General features: G+C 44.3%; 1 protein-coding gene across 4 annotated transcripts in view; it reads left to right on the forward strand.

Moving 5' to 3' along the window:
• LOC144763614 (protein-L-isoaspartate(D-aspartate) O-methyltransferase) overlaps nt 1-21,272 on the forward strand; it is a 243,623-nt gene that overhangs the window by 80,700 nt on the left and 141,651 nt on the right. For all 4 annotated transcript variants that reach the window (XM_078649378.1, XM_078649377.1, XM_078649380.1 and 1 more), the window contains exon 4: nt 15,461-15,565. In XM_078649378.1, the coding sequence (XP_078505504.1) occupies nt 15,461-15,565 (105 nt within the window). The remainder of the gene's footprint in view (nt 1-15,460; nt 15,566-21,272) is intronic.

A 21,272-nucleotide genomic window follows, 5' to 3' on the forward strand; every position in this document is an offset into this window, starting at 1 on the left:
CACCACATCACTCAGGGAACACCACCACATCACTCAGGGAACACCACCACATCACTCAGGGAACACCACCACATCGCTTGGGGGCACCACCACATCGCTTGGGGGCACCACCCCATCACTCGGGGACAACACCACATCACTCGGGGACACCACCACATGCTATAACTATTGGCATTGTAAATGACAAAGCTATTAATTTTGCTATTTTCTAAAACACAAATAGAAATTTTGACATTTACAATACCAATAGCTCCAAATTTCCTAATGCGAGACCTATTGCATTGCAAATGCTTGTTTAAGGTACTAGTCCTGCAGGACTAGTACCATTTTTTTGATTTTTGCGAGCCCTGCTTTGGTTGTGGAAAGTCGTGTCAGAACTGATATCAGCGCGCAGGGGCGGCGGCTAAGTAGACACCGCGACGTCATTCCGGCGCCCACGACGCTGACGACGGACAAGGTAAGGAATCTATAACTAACATATATCTCTTACAGATACATCGTTACCAAAGGTTAGTAACTTGTTCGTCAGACCACAGCTCTCCACCACATCAGCTGATGCGGGCACATAAAGATTAAACAACAGGGGACTCCGTGCACAACCCAGAGGTACTCCTGAGGACATGGTGCAGGACTCAGACCGAGAATCAGCCGAAAATACTTGGAATGATCTTGCTTTCAAAATTGAAATCATCCACTCAAGGACACTGCCCTCCAAGCCAATATTTCTCAGTCTGTCCATCAGTATAGAGTGGGACACTGTGTCCAAGGCCGCACTCAAGTCCAACAGTATTAAGGCAGCAGTGTTGCCTTTATCTAGAAGACGTAATCTACCGGTGGTTTTAACACTCAAAGGAAGCAAAGTCTCTAAGGCCTCCCTAATCAAGCTGTCAACTAAGAGGTGATCAACGTCAGTGTTCTGCGTTAGATTAGGTTTGGAGTTACGAAGTAAGGTGTTAAAAGCTGGGGCTTCTAATTTAAACCAGTTTCTAAACTTAGCTTTAAGTTTTGAGGGGCCAGTTGAGAATTAGGGAGGTTTCCTAATCAGAAAAGCAACGGATCTTTTTAAGCGCCGAATGCGAAAGCGGTTTGTTATTCAAGTCTATTTGGAGTGTGTCCACTGATTTATTTGAATAATTCGACCAAGGATTCATTTTTAGGATGAAGAACTGTTAGAGAGTTGGTTTCAAGGTGTTCGGTGGGGCCTTAATAATACTTTAGTAATATTTTGAGAAAAAGACCACGTTAGACCACATTTGCGCCTCCAAACCCAGTTCTAATTTGATCAAATAACCTCTTGCGTGTTTTGGGAGTCTCAAAATTCTCTTAAATGCTTTGAGTTGAAGTTTGTCAAGTGTTTTGGTGAGATTGTCATGAAAGGCTTCATGGCCATAGTTAAGTGCTTTTAAAAGGGAGGTCTGAAGAACCTTACAAATTGGTATTGTATATGGGCTTTCTAAAATTGGATTAAGTTTGCTTAATCTCGTCTTGTGATCAGTGCAGCCTTGGTTTTCAGGTGCCCCAAATGAGTTTTGGTTCCTCCCTTTGCTGTCAGCCACACACCCAGATAATTATAGGCGGTTGTCCTTTGGATTTTTAGGGGCTCAGACTTCAGACATTGATTGCTTTCTTGTTTGTTCATCCGAAAACTACAGCTTTTGTCTTTGTCTCATTGACGGTCATTTTGTTTGCTTCATTATATTTATGAAAGACGTTCAGGGCTTTTGAATCCCTGTTTGCGAGTGGTCTAATAAAACTATATCGTCAGCATATTTTTGTAATAGGATCTTAGATGTCCCGATTTTTTGGGGAATCCAATTTGCATGTTTTAAGGTCGAAAAGATGTCTTCTGGGTACAGATTAAATAAAAGAAGGTCCAGGACGCACCCTTTCTGTCTATATTTCCCTTGGTGTGACTGTCAGCTTAATCTTCAACCAAGTTGAGGTGTATAATGACATTTTTGCCCGCAGCAGGTTATTTGGAATACCCAGTTCTGTAGTTTCTGCCACAATTTATTCCTGTCCGCTGAATCAAAGGCGGAAGTGTAATCAATAAAACATGCGTATAAAGGATGAAAATTGTGTCTTAGGGTTTGTTGAATTAACACCGATATGGCCACGATATTGTCAGTAGTTGATGAATTCGTCCTAAAGCCAGTTTGACAAAACAGGATGCATTTTTCTTCTACCCAAGACTCCAGATCTTCTCTTGGTGTGCTCCGACACCATTTTGAATTTTATACTCTAAAGGTTGTCTGTTATTTTAATCAAGTTTGTGATAACTTTAAAAAGACGTAATGGTTAGAGTGGTTAAGGATGCTGTGGTTACCCTCTGAACAGTATTGTGGTGTAAGTACCAGTTAGGTAGAGGTGGTTTCATTACAGGTTTCACTGCGTTGTATAGTGGTGCATATTTAGATTGCTGTTGCTTCTTCATTTAAGGGGATACTAGGAGTGGGGGCACAGCTTAGTTGATTGTCACTATTCTTTTTTATTAGAAGTTCATAATGGCTATGATCGAGAGATGCAGTGTATGCACATTCTTAATTTTTTTGCTTACTCTTGTTATCTAGGTACAATCCTGAGCATATGGCGGATTTAGCGGTAACTGGTCGTGTAGGAGCCAATTGAGCATACAGCTAAAAGGGTGCTGTTAATGGACCAGGCCTATTTGGAGAACCTGCTCCATGATCGACTGAAGGGAGTCCAGCAGCCGAAATAACTGGAAGTTGAGTTTTCCGGGGGATCTGCAGTTTTGTCTTAAAAAGGGCATACAATTTATTAACCTCACTGACTTTGAGGACTTTTTCGTTCGGTTGTTCATCTGCTTTTTGGCCTTTTTAGACTTTTTGTTATCTTTTTGGAGAGTACCCTTTTCCACTGGTCGTCCTTGTTTCGCAGTGTTCTTGTAGGTGTTTAAAGAGGTTTTTTTCCACCATAGAGTTTTAGAGAAATGAGGGGCTTTGAGGTGTATGTTTATAAGCAACCAGCCTAGGGATATCAGAGTTATGATTTATTGGCTCCTGCGTTTATGCCAGAGGCAGATGTTTTCAATAGAGGGGAGCCCAAACATAAAAACGCTTATTCCTTCGTAAGGGGATTCTAAAATGTGTCATGCTGGTTACACAGATATCTTTATAACGGGCTCATTAGTCCACTATCAAAGGGAGAGAAGAAGCAGTATCCCGATATGTAGGCCGCACTGTAATCGCGCAGTTACTGCAGTGGGCTACTAGAAGCCCAATAATTACAAATAGTAAACACCATTGGCTATTCAAATATGGCATGCCACAAATGGAATTGTGATGGAATAATAGTACTTCTTTTATAGTCCAAAGAAGAATGAAAGTTTGAGTCCACCCTGCCGGCATTGGAATCCATGACGTACATGTTCGACATGGATCTCGGCGCATCCTAGTGAGCTTGAACTACTGGGCAGTACATGAAAGAAAGAACTATAGCGCAGCTCCCTGGTCTCTTGATAGGAGCAGTAGAACAAGGATTCCAAAAGTCGATTGCTGCTAAAATAAGGAAACTTTTAATATTCCCTCAAACTTTGTTTCCTATTTGAAGGAAATGAAAATTCATCATCAGTACAATTTGCAGAAAAGCAAATAGTGGGACTGTAAAAGGGTTTCAACCCCGCAGTTTATTTCAACTTTCATGGAAGCGTATATATAACTACAAATGACAAGGACAAAAGCCAACACTGGTAAACACAACATCCAATGCCATTCGGAGTTGCTTTAAAGTCCAGTAACGAATAAGAACAAAGACAAACAAATACTAAAAGTATTTATCCATTTTGCTAGCAAGCACCCATGCCGCCACCGGTGCAGACATAACTAACCTTCTTTGTGCAGTTTTTGCACTTGATGACTTGTTGTTCTGTATTTCTGGAGGCACGACTGCTTCGGTTTCCGATCTCGAGGTTCAGCCGCGAAGAACAAGTTACTTACCTTCGGTAACGCCTTATCTGGTAGAGACAATATCTAGCTGCAGATCCCTTACCTTCGAATTCTAACCTTCGAATTCTAACCTATTGGTTGTTGACCATGGCACCCCATGGTTCCTTTTTTTTGGAGGGTGGGAGGATGTAAGCCGACCTCTTAGTAGTCCTATTGTGCTTTGTTTCATGTGCTGGCCGGTAGTTCTAACTCAATAGGTTGCGCCAAGATCTATGTCAAACATGCACGTCATGGATTCCAATGACGGCAGGGCGGACTCAGATGTTCATTCTTCTTTGGACTATGAAAGAAGTACTGTTATACCATCACATTTTCATTTGTTGCCTGCCTTATTTAAATAGCCAGTGATGTTTATTTGTAATAATTGTGCATCTAATAGCCCACTGCAGTAACTGCATGATTACATGCGGGCTACAGATGAGGATATTTCTTCTACTCACCCTTTGATAGTGGGCTAATGCACCTGTTATAACTATCTTTATGTAACCATTGTGACACATTTTAGAATCCCCCTATGGAGAAATAAGCTTTTTTATGTTCATGCTCCTCTTAGTGATGATTTGGTGCATAAAATACATTATGAAAATGCTGTTATAGGAGGAAAGAAACATTATTTCTGAAAATTCCAAACAAGAGTTTTCACTCGGAAAATTAAGACGCACACGAATTGTGATATTTGTTGAGGTACTCCCCCTGCTTCCTTGACTTGCTTCAAGGAAACGCAGACCAAAAACAGAGTTTCAGGAATATATGAGAGAACTTTGAATGGCAACGCTTCAGTGGTTCCCAAACTGGTGTGCATCGGTTTACGGCGCCCCAGGCTTGTTTTGACGACGAACCGGGCTACTGAGGCACACGGATAAGGAGCCCCAAGGATAAACCATGCTTCTCTTCCAGGGGATCCTCATCAATAGTCATAAGCACTGAATATTCCCGCCCATGTGCGGGACCCCGGAAACAATATAAAAATATATATGTATAAAACACATATATCTCGCTCCACATATATGTATGTACATATATCATTTTTCTCACATCAATGCAGCCCCAAAACTGAGGCTAAACAATGCAAACACATATACATGAACTGCAATTAGTAAGGAATCAAAAAACACATTAGGTCAAAAAATCCTTGAACTTTGTGTTTTAATGAGTCAAACCACTCATAAATCCTGAAAATTGCTTATAAATAGACATTGTTAGCCCTCAGGCTGCATTGCAAAACAATATAATAGAAAATGAAACCATTTTCACAATAACTGGCACCGTGCCTTTAAGGCAGCCATGACCCCAGGCTTCCCATCATGCCTCAGGGGTGACAGTTAGGTCAGTTGTTCTTTCCGGCTCCTTCAGTCAGGACCCTGGTGAAACAGCTCCTTTTCTTTTTGACTTTCTGTCAAAAAATATTCAGCTTTTACTAGAATTTTTGACTTCACTCGACGTCTTTTAGACATAGAGTGCTGTTTGAACACTTTTTGTGCTTAAAAAAAGGTATTTTTCCTGTCAAAGATGCCTTCTCTCTTCAACAACTGTCCTTCATGTGGAAGGAAAAAGGCAAAGACTGACTCTCATTCAGTCTGTATCCTGTGCCTACCAGACTCTCATTCCTCTAAAACCTGTGAACACTGCCAGGTTTTATCTTCCAGGACTCTTAAGGATCGAGAGAGGATTAGAGCTTATGGGCTTTCTGAGAGAGGAAGATCTCCCAAGAAGCAGAAAAGTCGGAAGACGCGGTCGACGTCGAGAGGAGCCCCGACTGGTTCACATTCGACGTCGGGATCGGCGTTGGAGAAGCAGTCGACGGCGACGAAGAAGAAGATGTCTTCAGCGTCTACATCGAAGGTACCTCCGCTTCAGTCAGCGTCGAGGGACAGGTCGCCGTCGAAGCGGAAGAGCTCGACGGCGAGCCGTGTGACGTCGAAACAGCATCGTCATGCTGTGACGTCGAGGCATTCTCCGTCGACGTCGGTCCATCGACGTTCGACGTCGAGCCATCCTCCGTCGACGACTAGCCATGGTCGTTCGACGTCGAGGGAGCCTCTGTCGACACATCATCGGTCGACGTCGATGCAGCCAACGTCGACGCCTGGACGAGAGCGTTCGACGTCGGAGCGGCATTTGGAGTCGAGGCACGCCCAGTCGCCATCAAGTCAACGGCGATCGGCGTCGAAACAGCCTCCATCGACGTCGAGCAGCCAGCCTTCAACGTCGAAGGACAGCCATGGCCACCCGAGGTCGACGGAGAAATCACGGTCGACGTCGAGGGAGCGTCTTCCTGCTCGGCGCTCGGCGTCGATACAACCACCGTCGAGGGATCAACAAAGATCCAGGGAGAGAAGTTCTTCTCAAACAAAGAACTTTACTCCTACAAAATCAAAGGAGGTGGTTCGGGACAAGGGAAGTGCCTTGCTAGTCCAGACTCATGCCCTAGAGCCACAGTTGGGTTCTCCAGGTTCAGCATCGGCTGCGGAGGTGGAACAATCACCAGTGCAGGATCCCCCCGCCAAGAGACGGAGACTTGCAGAAGAAAGATCTCGCTCAAGGTCTCCCTCTGGATCTCTGGTGAGTCTTTCCTCATCATCCTCATCATCTCGGAGTGGCAGATCCTCGGATGGACGGAGCGGCGCATCTAATAGGGGGAGGTCCGAATCCCCTGCAAGATCGCAACAGGATCGAACGGAACGACCTCAACGGTCGCGTACACCTGAGAAGGATCCCATCCACAAGTCTCCTTCTGTTCATCTTTCCCCAAGGTGGAATAGACCTCTTCACCACTGGGCAGAGGACAAGGAGACGGCGGAGCGCCTAAAGCGATATCGAGACCAACCTCTTCGCAGAGAAAGGTCTCGTTCTAAACACTCAAGCAAGAGACATTCTCGTCACAGAGAGAGATCTCGTTCCAAGACGCGTTCTAGCAGAAGAACTAGGCCCAGGAGGACAAGTAGTTCTTCAAGTTCGTCGAGAACACGATCTCACAGGGATTACTCCCCGACTCTTACTAACAGTCCACGCTCAAGAGTGTCTCCAACTGAGGATATTTTCTCGTTCCAAGATATCTTGGGCAGGGGAGCCCTGAAACTGGGAGTACCGATGACAGCTCCACAAGTCAAGACGACTGTCATATTCGAAACCCTGCAACATAGATCAGCACCCAAACCGTTGTTGCCGTTGGTTCCGGGTATAATGGAACATGTGAATGAAGTCTTCCTCACTCCGGCAACGGTGAAGTCCGTTCCAGCGAGGATTCTCAAAAAGTATCGTCCTCCGGAAGAGGATCCTCTGTTCCTCAAAGCTGATCCCCCGCCAGATTCAGTGATCATTACGGCGGCAAGAAAATCCAATGCGGTGGCTTCCTCATCCACGGTACCTCCGGATAAGGATAGCAAGGTGCAGGACTCATGGGGGAGAAGGGTGTGTAACACCTCAGCCTCTTTCCTCAAGGTTTCTAACGCGGAAGCCCTGCTCGGCAGGTATGACAGGTCTCTGTGGGACTCACTTCAGAGATTTACCGCAAAGCTCCCTGAAGAAGACAGAAAGGACTTTGAGGAGGTTCTGATGGAGGGCAGTCAAGTCTCCAACCAGATTATAGGATCGGCAGCAGATGGGGTAACTCTGGCGGCACATGGCTATGTGCACGGAGTTACAGCAAGGAGAACATCTTGGTTACGCCTCACAGCATTAAAACCGGAGGCTCAAGCAAGAATCCTGAACCTTCCTTTTTCAGGCACATCTCTCTTTGGGGCAAGTGCGGATGAGGAAATGCAGCGGATGAAGACCGAGTTGGACACTCTCAAAGCGGTGGGACTCGAGAAGAAAAAGGAATTTAAGAAGAAATTCCGTTCGAACAACAAGGGTTATTCGAAGCAGAGGGTTCAAACCCCTCAATGGCAGAAAGGCCAGAACCAGCAGGGCCAGCAAAAGACACAGTACAAAGGCAAGGGCAATTCCAAGGGAAATGGAAATCAGCGCCAAGGCAACAACTTCAATAAAGCGCAGCAGAAGCAATGAGTCTTCACTTCCCCCAGCGCCGTTGCCCACTCCAGTGGGGGGAAGCATTGCGCATCACAGGACAGAGTGGCAGGCCATCACCAAAGATCAATGGGTGTTGTCTATGCTGCAGAATGGGTACTGTCTTCGTTTCCATCGTCTACCTCCGCACGTTTCCCCGATGTCAACATCAAGTCACCAGCTACAAAGGTTAAAAGCAGAAGTAGCTACACTCCTCGAGAAAGAAGCCATCGAGAGAGTTCCGGTGTCCCAAAGGGGGAAAGGAGTGTACTCGAGGTATTTTCTGGTCAGAAAAAAGGGCCAGAAGGAAGAATACAGGCCCATTCTGGACTTGAGAACACTCAATCTGCATGTACGAAAAGAAAAGTTTCGCATGTTGGCGCTTCATCAGATATATCCACATCTCAGGCAGGGGGATTGGATGTGTTCGATGGACCTTCAAGATGCGTACTTCCATATTCCAATACGGCAAGATCACAGAAGATTCCTTCGGTTCCGGGTGGGGACCTCTCACTACCAGTTCAAAGTCCTCCCGTTTGGGTTGAAGTCGGCTCCCAGAGTGTTCACCAAGTGTGTCGCAGTGGTGGCGGCAGCTCTACGCCGCAGGGGAGTCTTCGTATACCCATACTTAGACGATTGGCTGTTGAAAGGTCCAACTCCAGGCAATGTAAGGAATCAATTCAAGACATGCATAGAACTTTGTCAACGTCTAGGTCTACATGTCAATTTCAACAAGTCTGTATCACAACCAACTCAGAGGATCCACTTCCTAGGAGCTCTGCTAGACTCCGAAGTAGGAAAAGTGTTTCCTTCGGAGGAGAGACAGTTTTCGATAGCCCTCAAGTGCCAACAAGTTCTTCTCCACAGGTCCCAGAAGGTGCGGAAGATAGCCTCGCTCTTGGGGTCGATGGCTTCCTGCATCTTCCTAGTGCCGAACGCCAGACTTCGGATGCGTCCTCTTCAGCAGGATCTGGAGGACAAATGGGACCAACACTCAGATCAGTGGGACGATCGGATCACTTTGTCGGAGGTTGCTCAATCTTCCCTCCAGTGGTGGACAAAGAGACAGAACATGCAGATGGGGGTTCTCTTCCATCAACCGCCTCCAACACAAACGATCATCACAGATGCATCATTGCAAGGATGGGGAGCGCACATGGGACCCCTACAAGTGCAGGGTCTGTGGTCTCCCAAGGAAAGCACTTATCATATCAACTTGCTGGAGTTGAGAGCGGTTCACCTGGCTCTCAAAGCGTTCCTTCCCTCGCTTCAGGAGAAAATGATTCTAGTACAGACGGACAACACCACCACGATGTACTATTTAAACAAGCAGGGAGGAACACGATCAAGGACTCTGTCTCTGGAAGCTCAGCGCATCTGGCATTGGCTTCTAGCTCGCAAGTTGTCTGTTCAGTCAGTCCACCTCCCAGGAGAGCAGAACGTGAGGGCGGACGCTCTAAGTCGGCACTTCGAAGACAGAGAAGACTGGGTTCTCAACGACGAAGTGCTAGACGACATTTTCCAGTCTTGGGGTCGTCCTTCAATAGATCTCTTCGCAGACGACGAAAACACCAAATGCCCAAGCTTCGCCTCCAGGTTCTATCGACCAGGAACGAGAGGGAATGCTCTGTTAATGGACTGGTCGGGGCTGTTTGTGTACGCCTTCCCACCCCTTCCGCTGATCCCGAAGGTGGTGAGCAAGCTGAACCACTCGTGCACAACGATGATCCTGATTGCCCCAGACTGGCCGAGACAATGGTGGTACACAGACCTACTTCACCTATCAGTGTCTCCTCACAAGAGGCTACCATGCAGGCAGGACCTGTTGTCGAAGATGAACGGGAGGATTCACCATCCCAACCTTCCGTCACTGAACTTGGCAGCTTGGCTCCTGAGGTCATACAGTACGGCCATCTAGGGCTGCCACAGGACTGCATGGCCATTCTGAAAGAAGCACGACGCCCTTCCACTAGACATTCGTATGCATGCAAGTGGAAGAGATTCTATATGTGGTGCATGCAGAATGGTCACAATCCGGTAAAAAGTCAGGAAGAAGCAGTTCTCCCATACTTGTTGTACCTGACTAAAGCAGGTTTGAAGTTTAACTCCATTAAGGTGCATTTGGCCGCTATTACAGCTTATAGGCGATCACCTTCACAAACTTCTTTTTTTCAGCTTCCTGCAGTAAAAGATTTCCTGCAGGGTCTAAAGAAAGTGTATCCTCCTGTTCGGCCTCCTGCTCCGCCTTGGGAGCTGAACCTAGTCCTATCAAAATTGATGGGTTCACCTTTTGAGCCTATTCATAAAGCTTCTTTACAGCATATTTCCTGGAAAGCTGCTTTTTTGATAGCGATTACGTCAGCCCGTAGGGTGAGCGAAATTCAGGCCCTATGTACTAAAGAACCGTATACGGTTTTTCACCTGAACAGAGTGGTGCTTAGAACGCATCCTTCTTTCCTGCCTAAAGTGGTATCAGATTTTCATGTCAATCAGTCTATCTCTTTACCCACTTTCTTTCCTAATCCCTCTACTCCAGCTGAGAGGGCATTACACTCTCTGGACCTGAAAAGGGTTTTAAAGTTCTATCTGGACAGGTCCAAGTCTATTCGACATTCTGATCAATTGTTTGTTAACTACGGTTCGATCAGGACTGGTCATGCAGCCTCGAAACGTTCTATCTCCAGGTGGATCGTTTCGTGTATCAAGCTTGCTTACCAATTGGCACAGAAGACTTTAGGGGGTTCCCCTAAGGCGCATTCTACTAGAGGTAGAGCAGCCACGGCGGCTTACCTGCAGGATGTGCCCATGTCTGAGATTTGTAAAGCGGCGACCTGGAGGTCTGTCCATACATTTACCAGGCATTACTGTCTAGATTCTGACACGAGAGCAGATACCCAGGTGGGCCAGGCCTCCCTGAGGAATCTGTTTAACAGCTAGAATTTCTTTTGGCTGTTATGATTGGTTGGGTCATGTACTTCTCATTTACCTGCAGGTGGTTGATGGGCTTGCTATTCTATTCAGTGCTTATGACTATTGATGAGGATCCCCTGGAAGAGAAGGATAAGTTACTTACCTGTAATCCTAGTTCTCTTCCAGGGGTATCCTCATCAAAGTCATAAGCAACCCACCCGCCTCCCCAGGTAAATGAGATTTGGTACTGTTTTGTTTTCAATCTTGTGGTTGAGCCCTGTCTTCAGGGTTATGCAAAGAACAACCGACCTAACTGTCACCCCTGAGGCATGATGGGAAGCCTGGGGTCATGGCTGCCTTAAAGGCACGGTGCCAGTTATTGTGAAAATGGTTTCATTTTCTATGATATTGTTTTGCAATGCAGCCTGAGGGCTAACAATGTCTATTTATAAGCAATTTTCAGGATTTATGAGTGGTTTGACTCATTAAAACACAAAGTTCAAGGATTTTTTGACCTAATGTGTTTTTTGATTCCTTACTAATTGCAGTTCATGTATATGTGTTTGCATTGTTTAGCCTCAGTTTTGGGGCTGCATTGATGTGAGAAAAATGATATATGTACATACATATATGTGGAGCGAGATATATGTGTTTTATACATATATATTTTTATATTGTTTCCGGGGTCCCGCACATGGGCGGGAATATTCAGTGCTTATGACTTTGATGAGGATACCCCTGGAAGAGAACTAGGATTACAGGTAAGTAACTTATCCTTCTCACTCTTTTTCAGCAGATGGGTTAGTCCATAGCCGGTCATGCACAAAATAAATGGTTGGCCAGTTATTTGTAGACCGTTCTCCACTCCAATTTAATATATTGTCATCAACCTATTGAATTCCAGACTTGAGATGTATTAAGTAGTTTGCAGATCGGGGATTATTTCAGAGGCCAAGTGTTCAATCAGAATCTCATTACTTTCTTAGAATATCTGCTGTCTTCAACACATAATGGCGTTCTTGGTAAGGTTCATGCTCTTTGTTTGTAGAAGCGATCTAAAAATATGCGGACGGATGGTCCTGGAAGCTCCTCAAACTAATTTTACCCAAGCAGGTACAGCACAGCAAATGTTTAAGTCATAAGCTTCTGAATGCTTTTAGACTCAAAATGTACCCTTACAATTGTATTCAGAATATTTATCACACGCCGGATTGGCTGCATAAGTGGGGATATTGGGCTGATTCAAAATGTACTAAATGTTATGCTGATTATGCTAACACAGTCCACATATTTATTACAGGGCAGACTGTACAGAACTAATGGCAACAGATGGAATAGGAGCTTGGCCCACTGTTAAAATTAGAAATTGCCATGTTACCCAAATAAATTTTGCTAGGGTATTCTGAAATCATTCTGGTAAGATTTAGGGGTATTGTCTTTTATGCTGATATCCTAGATGTCAGATTGCAAGATTGTGGCTAGACTGTAACCCGTTGGATGTGAAAGAATGGTGATATACATTTATTTTTCTGGTATGGAAATGGCTATTAATAATCATGGTAACAAACAACATTTGAAAGAATTCATGTTTGAGTTTTACCTTTATTCCAAGATGCTGTGATTTATTAGTGGCATTTTTCTAATCAATTCTACGTCTTGATTGATTATCAGTCTTCTGTGTGGAATATGATGCGTTTCCTTTTAGTCTTGATGACTTTGGAAAATAAAAACAGCGAATAAAAAGATTAGAAAACTGCAAAGATTCAGTTCCAGTTACAAGACTTAGCAGTCTAGTTATGGACCTATAACCCCACGCCACCTTCCTAAACAAAGCTTGGACTGGTCGATTTCGCTTTCTTGGGGTCAGGTGCCAAGGAGGAGTACCTGAGCTCAGTTTTGGGCTCAATAGTAAGATTAAGACCCAGGGCACCAGTGGTAAAACACTCATATTTCCAGAATGGGAGCCTATAACCCTGATTGACCTGAGACCCCGGAAGGAGTTCCCACAATATATCACAGCCAGAAGCGCTGTTGTCCCTTAATATCTCAAATGCAGCTGAAATTATTTGAGGTGTTAACTTATTTATGCTGATTTCCTGCTGTATAAAGATCTAATTTATAAGCAATAACATCGAAATGCTGTATATTTGTTCTCCCATAACGTTACTAACTCTGCAAGTGATCCGTGCTTAGTGGATATGGCACATGACATATAGGGCAACCCTAGATAATGTTGTAGTGCAAATAGAACAGGCATTACAGTGCTGGTAAGCACAGCGATAGCAGGCTCATGGTATTACTTCTGGGCCATTTCTGGAAATGGCCTTTTATCAAATAATGTACCAGTGTAGAAATATAAAATTCCAGTAGACCTATCCGAGGTGTGGAATTTAATAAAATATCTTCTTGTCCATGGGACAGGTGACTTCATAAATGTACTTGTCCTGAAAAAAGAATCCACTCGTCCCTTTGGTGCCACGTAGTGCAGAGACCAATTCTGGTAGCAATCTCGTTATATAGAAGCACTGATATTAGCTTTTCCGATTATTCCAGTGCTCGTAGGGGTTGAATTTCCTTATTTTGCCACCTTTCTGGAGATCTACATATTGGGTCTGGAGGTAGGCTAAAGCAATAGTTTGAGGTTTAAAATGCCTTATTGAGTGTGCGCAAACCTACTAATTTGCATGTATTAGGGTATTTCGCCAGCTCCTCTCTAATCTTTTCCCAGACTGAGAGGCTTGACATTTACTACAGAGAATGGCAGAAGTTAAACTTCTACCAGGGTTGGTTTAAAAGAAAAAAAAGTGTTTGTAGGGAAAGTGTACTTGTGTATGCTAAATAGATTGTCACATGATCAAACCTACAACTGCATATTTGCTTGTGCTTAAAAGCAGTTCACAGATATTTCTAGGAGTACTATTTCCTGGCCTAATTCTGTAAATTTTTGTGAATTCATGAAATCCGTAAACCTGCACTAATGCAAGGACATCATATTCCATAGTTGTAATTTTGTGACATTATTTAATAATTGGGCCCCTAATTAGGTCCCCTAATTAGGTCTTGAGTTAACCTAGAACTTTTTTTTAAAATGATCTCTTTATCCATCGACTGGCTTCTGCTCTTTCACATTAGTTTGGCAAAACGTTTTATTTCTCTTGTTGCATTTTGTTTTGTGTTTTGTGAACATTTTATTTTGAAAGCAAAGAATCATTTGTATTGCTTTTCAGCTTCTCCAGATATTTGCATTAAATTAGAGCGTATTCTGGGAGCATTGTATGTAGTCTCATTATTATAGCCTTATAGCCCGCCGTAGCGGGCTATATTGGCTATTAAAGGCCCGAGCCAAAGGCGAGGGCCTTTAACAAGGGACAGGACTTTAATAGCCGGTATCGCCCTGCTACGAAGGGCTATAAGGCTATTAGAACATTTTGGCCACTAGAGACCAGAATGTTCTAACAAATAAAACAAAGGTTCTCGAAGCTCGAGGGGATTTAAATCCCCTCGCGGTCCGAGAGGCCTTTGTAAAACATTGGAATGTTGCTCTGCGGGTCTTTACTGGCCCGTAGAAGCAGGGAGCACTCCATTGTCTTCAGTGTTGCTCCCAACATTCCAATGTTCTAATAAACTTTGCAAACAAGTGTATTCGTTTTTACATTGGAACTACTGTCAGTAGTGCAGACTGACCTTACAACATTTCCTTCGAGCGCTCATGCTAATAAGAAAGACTTTGTATTAATGAACCATAAATTCAAGTTCGAATAGCAGTAACATATGGACGCAAATCATTTCCTTACCTGCAGACAAAATCCTTCCCTGATCCATAATGTGGTATTGTAAACTGGCAGCCAAAGGGTTTGTCCTGCAGGGGGTTGAACCTACTAGTCCCAAGGACAAAAGCATGTAAACTTGTTGTCCTTAGCCCCAAACAATATATCCTGAGAGTCTGACTATAGGAAATCCAGACCCCTTCCTATTCAGAGGCCTTTCTGCGTTGAGTAAGAACATTTTTACCCAGGTGGAATGTACAAGAGGGCCATTCCAACATGAAGAAAGCAGCATATATGTTCCAGAGATAACTTGCTTATATATGTTGTTAACAGGTGAGTGAAAAGTTTGCTTTAATGTACGATTACTCTAAAAAAATCGTGATACACACGTAGTGGCCATTACGTATGCATCTTGGTAGTAAGATACATTTACTAGTAGTATTATAGGTAAGTAACTTTCTGTTTTGCAGTTGTATTGCACCATTGCTGATAGGGTATCTAATAAAAACGTTAGTCCTTTGGTTGTGTGCAGCTCAAGTTAGAGAAAATGACTTGACAAAACAAATGTAGCCTATCTCGTAACTAATTTGTCTTATGTAATGGATTTCATTTATTAACAAATTAAAGAAGCCTAAGCTTTTGGCAAGCACCCAGTTTCTTACAGAAAGCAGTCATTTGTTTAATGCTGCCTAAGAGCACATACACTTTATTGACTGTTCTTAATACATTATTTAATTATTTTGGTGTAAGTGTGTAAAATATGTACCTTGGACTGCATTGCAGAGTGAAAAATATTTTCTTTGTTTTCAGCACGCCTATGCACTAGAGCTTCTTCATGACCAACTGTACGAAGGAGCAAAAGCGCTGGATGTAGGATCTGGAAGTGGAATCCTTTCTGCATGCTTTGCACGAATGGTGAGAGATGGGTAATGAATTTTATATTAAATGTAAGTGTACTTTTTATGTGGAATAAAGAGCGGCTTTCGATTTTCAGCCTTATAAAAGGATGAGTTGCATTGAAACAAGAGTAGTAACTTTCACAGTTTCATTGAAGATAGTACATTATTTGTGACTGACAAAGAGGCATGTGTAAATTGATGACCGTTCTCCAGAATTGGATCTTGCATAGATTCACGTGCTAGAATTATTTCCTGATTTCAGGCTGGGAACCATTAATGTGAACATAAGGGTGTTCACTTAGGCTCAAACAACATTTCAGTTTAGATTATCAGCTAATAAATTCAACCTAAATCTTCATTATAACTATGAGCCTATAAGGTTTATAAACCCTTTTAGGAATTTATCATTTGCAATTTTTGTTTGTAGTAATTTCTCCTAGAATGTCAATACGTTTATGCTTATTGAATACGTTCACCACATATTATAGATGCTCATGACCTTTAATGGTGTGCTATGTGACAGGCATGAGAAAACTGAAGCATAATTATTTGGTCATTCAAAGCAGAATGTGCTGCAGTCCGTGGCAGGGGTTTCGGTCTATAATTCCTTGTCCAGTGATGGTTATGGTAATCTGTGTTTACTGCTGGAATCTATATAGTACCTCCTGTTTTCCTCATCTACAGTTCAAAAGCAACTTGCTGTCTTACTATCCCTTGTTGGTGTTCTTCATTCAGTATTAAAATCAATTCTATATACCTTAAAGACCATGTTCTGTTAAATACCTGCATACTGTTCTGCCGCAAATGATGTCAGCCTAATAGAAAGATTTCAATAATTTGCATCCATCTAGTTTGATCATTGATGCTTCTGTAGATGTTGTATCCACAGGATTTCTCTTATAGTAGGGAAGCAAAGTTGGAATTCGAAGCAGTTCTATGGAGATTTGAATGGCTCAGGAATCCTACTTTCAGGTCAGAGATGACGTGTGTTTTGATCAGCAGAATCTCTTCACAAAACGTGCTCCACGCATTACAAGCAATAAGGACTGATTCAAAAACGGTAACGTCTCTGGACGCGCTCTATGATTGCTGTACATACTTTTCCTACAGAGCAAAGCAAGCCATGGGGTATTGGAGGGGAGAACATTAGATGAATAATGTTCAGGATTCAGTGCCATGTGTCAGACTGGAAAGATCAACAGACAGATGATTGCTTGATATATCCAGGCTTGCTCTCGAATTCACCCGAAACACATAGCACAAACGCCCAGAAGGATATTGTAAAGTTGCTTCTGAAAAGAGCAGGGGGACATGTGCCAGAAACACTGGAGGCGGGGAGGTCACTTTAATCCCAGGAACTTCCTGTTGGGGGAATGGGATCTTACCAGGGGCATTCAAATGCCACCCTTCAGGTGATCTTTCGCTTCAAAAATACAGATGATTTCCTGGCTTAGATTGATTTGGAAGATGCTTACTCCCATCTACCCAGTCATCCTCAGTCCAATATGTGCCTTGTTTCATGGTAGACAGTAAGCACTACCAATTCAGGGTAATAATACTCTGCTTTCACTGCTGGTTCTGAAAGGTGCTCTGATGAAACCAGCGGAAATCAACCCTCCGATATTGACTTTGGTTCTAGCGTTTTTAAGATTGTCAACAAAAAACAACCCTTACTATGTAGATTTTGTTAATTAGCACAACACTTTCTACATCGAAGCAGTAAGACTTTTCACTGTCCTGCTGGGCTTGTGTCTTTCTGCATTCTCTTAATTCCAGTGTTGCTTGAAAATGAGTCCAATTTTGGAGAAGCAGAATATTCCCCATCAGCAAATTAGCAAAAACTGGGATCGTTTGATCCAGGTCTGTCCAGTGCTGAGGTTGCAGTGGCAGTTTAAGTAAAACCAGGCAAACATTTTCTAGTGATAAAGGCTTCAATGTCCAACCCCTCAAAGTTTTCTGGTAACAAGCCTCTCCATTACCGTTTAGGCAGCTTCTCCAAGATCTTTATACAAGCAGCCTTTAACACTTTTGGAAGCCTTTTTGCACATCAGTTTGTTAGAATCAATGTCTGTCAAACTTTCTCAGTGGCTTCCTTCCAGGAGTTAAATAAACTAAAGCACTGTTAGGCACAGAGAGCATGAAAGATTGCCCTCCCTAACCCAAAAATACCCAATGTCTAGTAGACCTGAAAGACAATGTTAATCCATCGGTGGAACATGTGAAGAGTCTACAATGATAGTCTTCTACATCTGGTGGAATATACTGGCCCAACAATGGAACTTAAGGTCCCAGTAGGCCAGTCTGACATCTCCAGCTTTTGGAGGAGATGGCCTGTAAACTTCTGTGGTAGCTGTCTGATCAGAATCTATCCTGTGGCAAGCCACACTACCTTCTCCACCCACAGCTAATATTGTTGGAGATCTGAGGGCTCCTGCCTGCATTGGAGGGCCAGCACCACATCAACTTTTTGGAACTATGAGCCATTCATCTGGCCTTTAAGGCTTTCCTGCTGTCCATCAAGGACCGTCTAGTGCATGTTCTCATGGACAATACCACTCCTCACCTTGAGGTGGTAATGCTTTGGCATCTGTTGTCTAGTGAGCAATCTGTGGTCAGTAATTCTTTCTCGTGGATAATTTCGAACCATACATTTTTCATTGCTTTCCCAATTCCCCGTTCTGTCGAGTGGCCTCTTTAACATCTAAAAAGGTTCCAAGTTAGTACTTAGCCAGCTGTTATCAACAATCGTGTACGCTCCATGTCTGAGGGCACGGAAAGGGAAAAGACAAGAAACTGACGTTAGTGAAAGGGTGGCGCTAATATCAGTCTCCACTCCGTCACTTCCAGGGTGGTATGGAGCAGGCATGTTGTAGCCCTATGACACTGCCTGGTGGCAGGTGGAAGCACTGCTGCAAAATTCTCTACGTTCAGTCTGGCACCTGGGCATATCTACTGTTCGAGTATCCACCAGAAAGATTGTTACAGAAGGGAAGTAACTTGTTCTTCAGTGCCTTGTTCATGACACTTTATCGTGTGTAGAATAAAGATTCTCTTCCAGGGGATACTCATCAATAGTCATAAGCACTGAATAGTCTCGCCCACGTGCGGGACCCCGGAGCAATAGCCAATAATATGCATATATCCTTTGTTTGTTTGGTGTTAGTACTGGCGTGCTTCCTGAACACCGATGGTGCCGAAAACGAAACGTCAACCACATTTCCAAATATCCAAAATGCGATTACTGCGAATATATATATATATATATATATATATATATATATATATATATATATATATATATATATATATATATATATATATATATATATATACATACAGCCTGAAAAACACCATTTCTGATAGATACATCTGCCGTGTGGATTCCTCACCTTGTGAATACCCCTTTGCGTCAGCAACATTCGGAAATTCTTTTTTCGTAGCCTCGCGCCGACGTGGAGTCCTGACGTCATAGAGACACGACCTCGCTCGCGACTCCGCTGACGTCACCGACGCCTATAATAGGCCCACGCCGGCGTGATGACATCAGTTCCCTTTTTTCCGCGTCGTCGACGCTAACGGTTTCGGGATACTCTGTAGCCTTAGTACATTGTTACTTCGTTTCTTCGATTCTCCATTCTCAGATATTTCTGTTCTACTGTCATGTCGACAAAGAAGACCGGTTTTAAGCCTTGCAGAGAATGCGGGAAGATGATATCCGTTACGGACCCTCACCAAGACTGTATCTGGTGTTTAAGCTCGGATCATGACGTCGATGGTTGTTCATCATGTCAAAAGATGAATCCGAAGGCTCTTCGTGAGAGGGAATCTAAACTTCTTGTTGCCAAACTTAAAGCAAGTAAGGTTAAAAGATCCTCGAAGCATCCGAAGAAGTCGAGGTCGAGATCCAGGTCAAGGTCTCGTGAGGCGTCGGCCTCGAAATCATCATCCGGTCATGCTTCCGGTTCCCACAAGAAGCATAAGAAGAGGAGACACGGATCCCGTCATCATTCCAGATCGAAGTCTCCCAAAAGGATGAAGTCGAAAGTGATTCCTCCTCATGAGTCGGATCGCGAAGGTGAGGCTTCGCCTTCGGAGTCGATGGTCCATGACTCCAGTTCCGGATCCGACTCCGACTCCGTCTCCGGCTCCCTCTCCGGCTCCATCTCCGGCTCCGGAGGACACCGATGGAGTTCCTGTTGAGGAAGGGGTTTCGAATCCTGTTGAGGAAACAGATTCTAATGTGCCTCGAGGTCAGCCTGAGCATCCACCATTCCCGACTCCAGGTCAGGACCCTTCTGCGTTTTTAAACGCGATGTATGGTGTTTTCTCGAGGTCGTGGTACCCCTCTGGAGTGCCTTCGGGTCCCATGGGTCCTATGGCTTTCAATTTGGGTGTTCCTCACTCTTATGCTCCAGCACCCTTCATGCCATATATGCCGGCTCCGACTCCGCTGTGGCAATACCAGGTTCCACCAAGATCGACGCCGATATCGACGCCGGCTCGGCCGAAGTCGACGACCCCGGTTCCGGCGTCACCGACTCCCTTGGATTCTATGAGGCAGCCTTCCAAGCCCTCGGATTCGATTCCGAAGTCGGCTCCGACGCCGTCGAATTCGGCGTTGGATTCGACTGCACTTAGAGTCAAAATGAGATCTCGTAGAGAAGCTCAACGACTTCTGGAGGAGCAGAGTTAATGATTCATCTTCTGAGGTGGAGGAAGGTGAACTGGAAGGGGATTGTTTCGAAGACCTGGCGGATGCTAGTGGTCTTGAGTTTTCTCCGGAGTGGTCTTTGCCTTCTGGACCTGATGCTCCCTCCAGGGATGTTCAACCTTATCATGTTGTCATGAAGAAGGCAGCAGGACTTTTAGGTCTGACTTTGCCCTCTGTCGAGTTTAAATCTAATTTGTTGACAGAGGTCCTCCATTCTCCTAGTTCGTCAGTAGAACCTTTGCTCCCATTTAACGATGCCTTAAAGGATCCTATAATGGAAGTTTGGAAGAAGCCTTTTTCTGCTCCTGCAGTTTCAAAAAGTGTGGCTAGGAGGTATAGAGTGGCTCCTGAGGATCCTGCTTTCTTATCTTCACATCCTTCCCCTGAAAGTTTGGTAATTCAGGCCGCTTGCTCTAAAAAGTCGGTTGGGGCTTTTCCGCAGGTGCCTGGCGACAAAGAGGCCAAGAAACAAGATCAGGTTGCGAAGAAGATTTTTTCTTCGTCTAGCATGGCTTGAAGTCTTCTAACGCCACTTGCCTCATGGGAAGATACATCCATGCTCTTATGGACTCTATAAGTTCCTTGGTCCCTAAGGTTCCTGAGGCTAGTAGAAAGGACTTTGAAGAAGCTTTATCTGACACTCAGGCAGTGGCTCGTCAGGTCATCCAAAGTGGACTTGATACAACAGATTCTGTGGCAAGGATCTTGGGCACGGCGGTTGCCACGAGGCGTTCAGCCTGGTTGAAGTCATCTGACTTTTCAGCGGATGTGCAGTCTGCATTATTGGATTTGCCTTTCGATGGCGAGGGGCTTTTTGGGAAGAAGGCAGACGCGGCCTTGGAGAGATTCAAGGACAGCAGGGCAACTGCTAGATCTCTTGGCCTTCAGGTCAGGGGTTCTACGACCAGAAAGTTTAGGGGGTTTGGTCGCTCTTCCTTTCGGTCGTATAGACCTGCTCAGCAGCAGCAGCAACAACAGCAGCAGCAGAATACCTTGTTATAGGTCTTACAGA

Source organism: Lissotriton helveticus, chromosome 6 (genome assembly GCF_964261635.1).
Source record: "Lissotriton helveticus chromosome 6, aLisHel1.1, whole genome shotgun sequence".
NCBI lineage: Eukaryota > Metazoa > Chordata > Amphibia > Caudata > Salamandridae > Lissotriton > Lissotriton helveticus.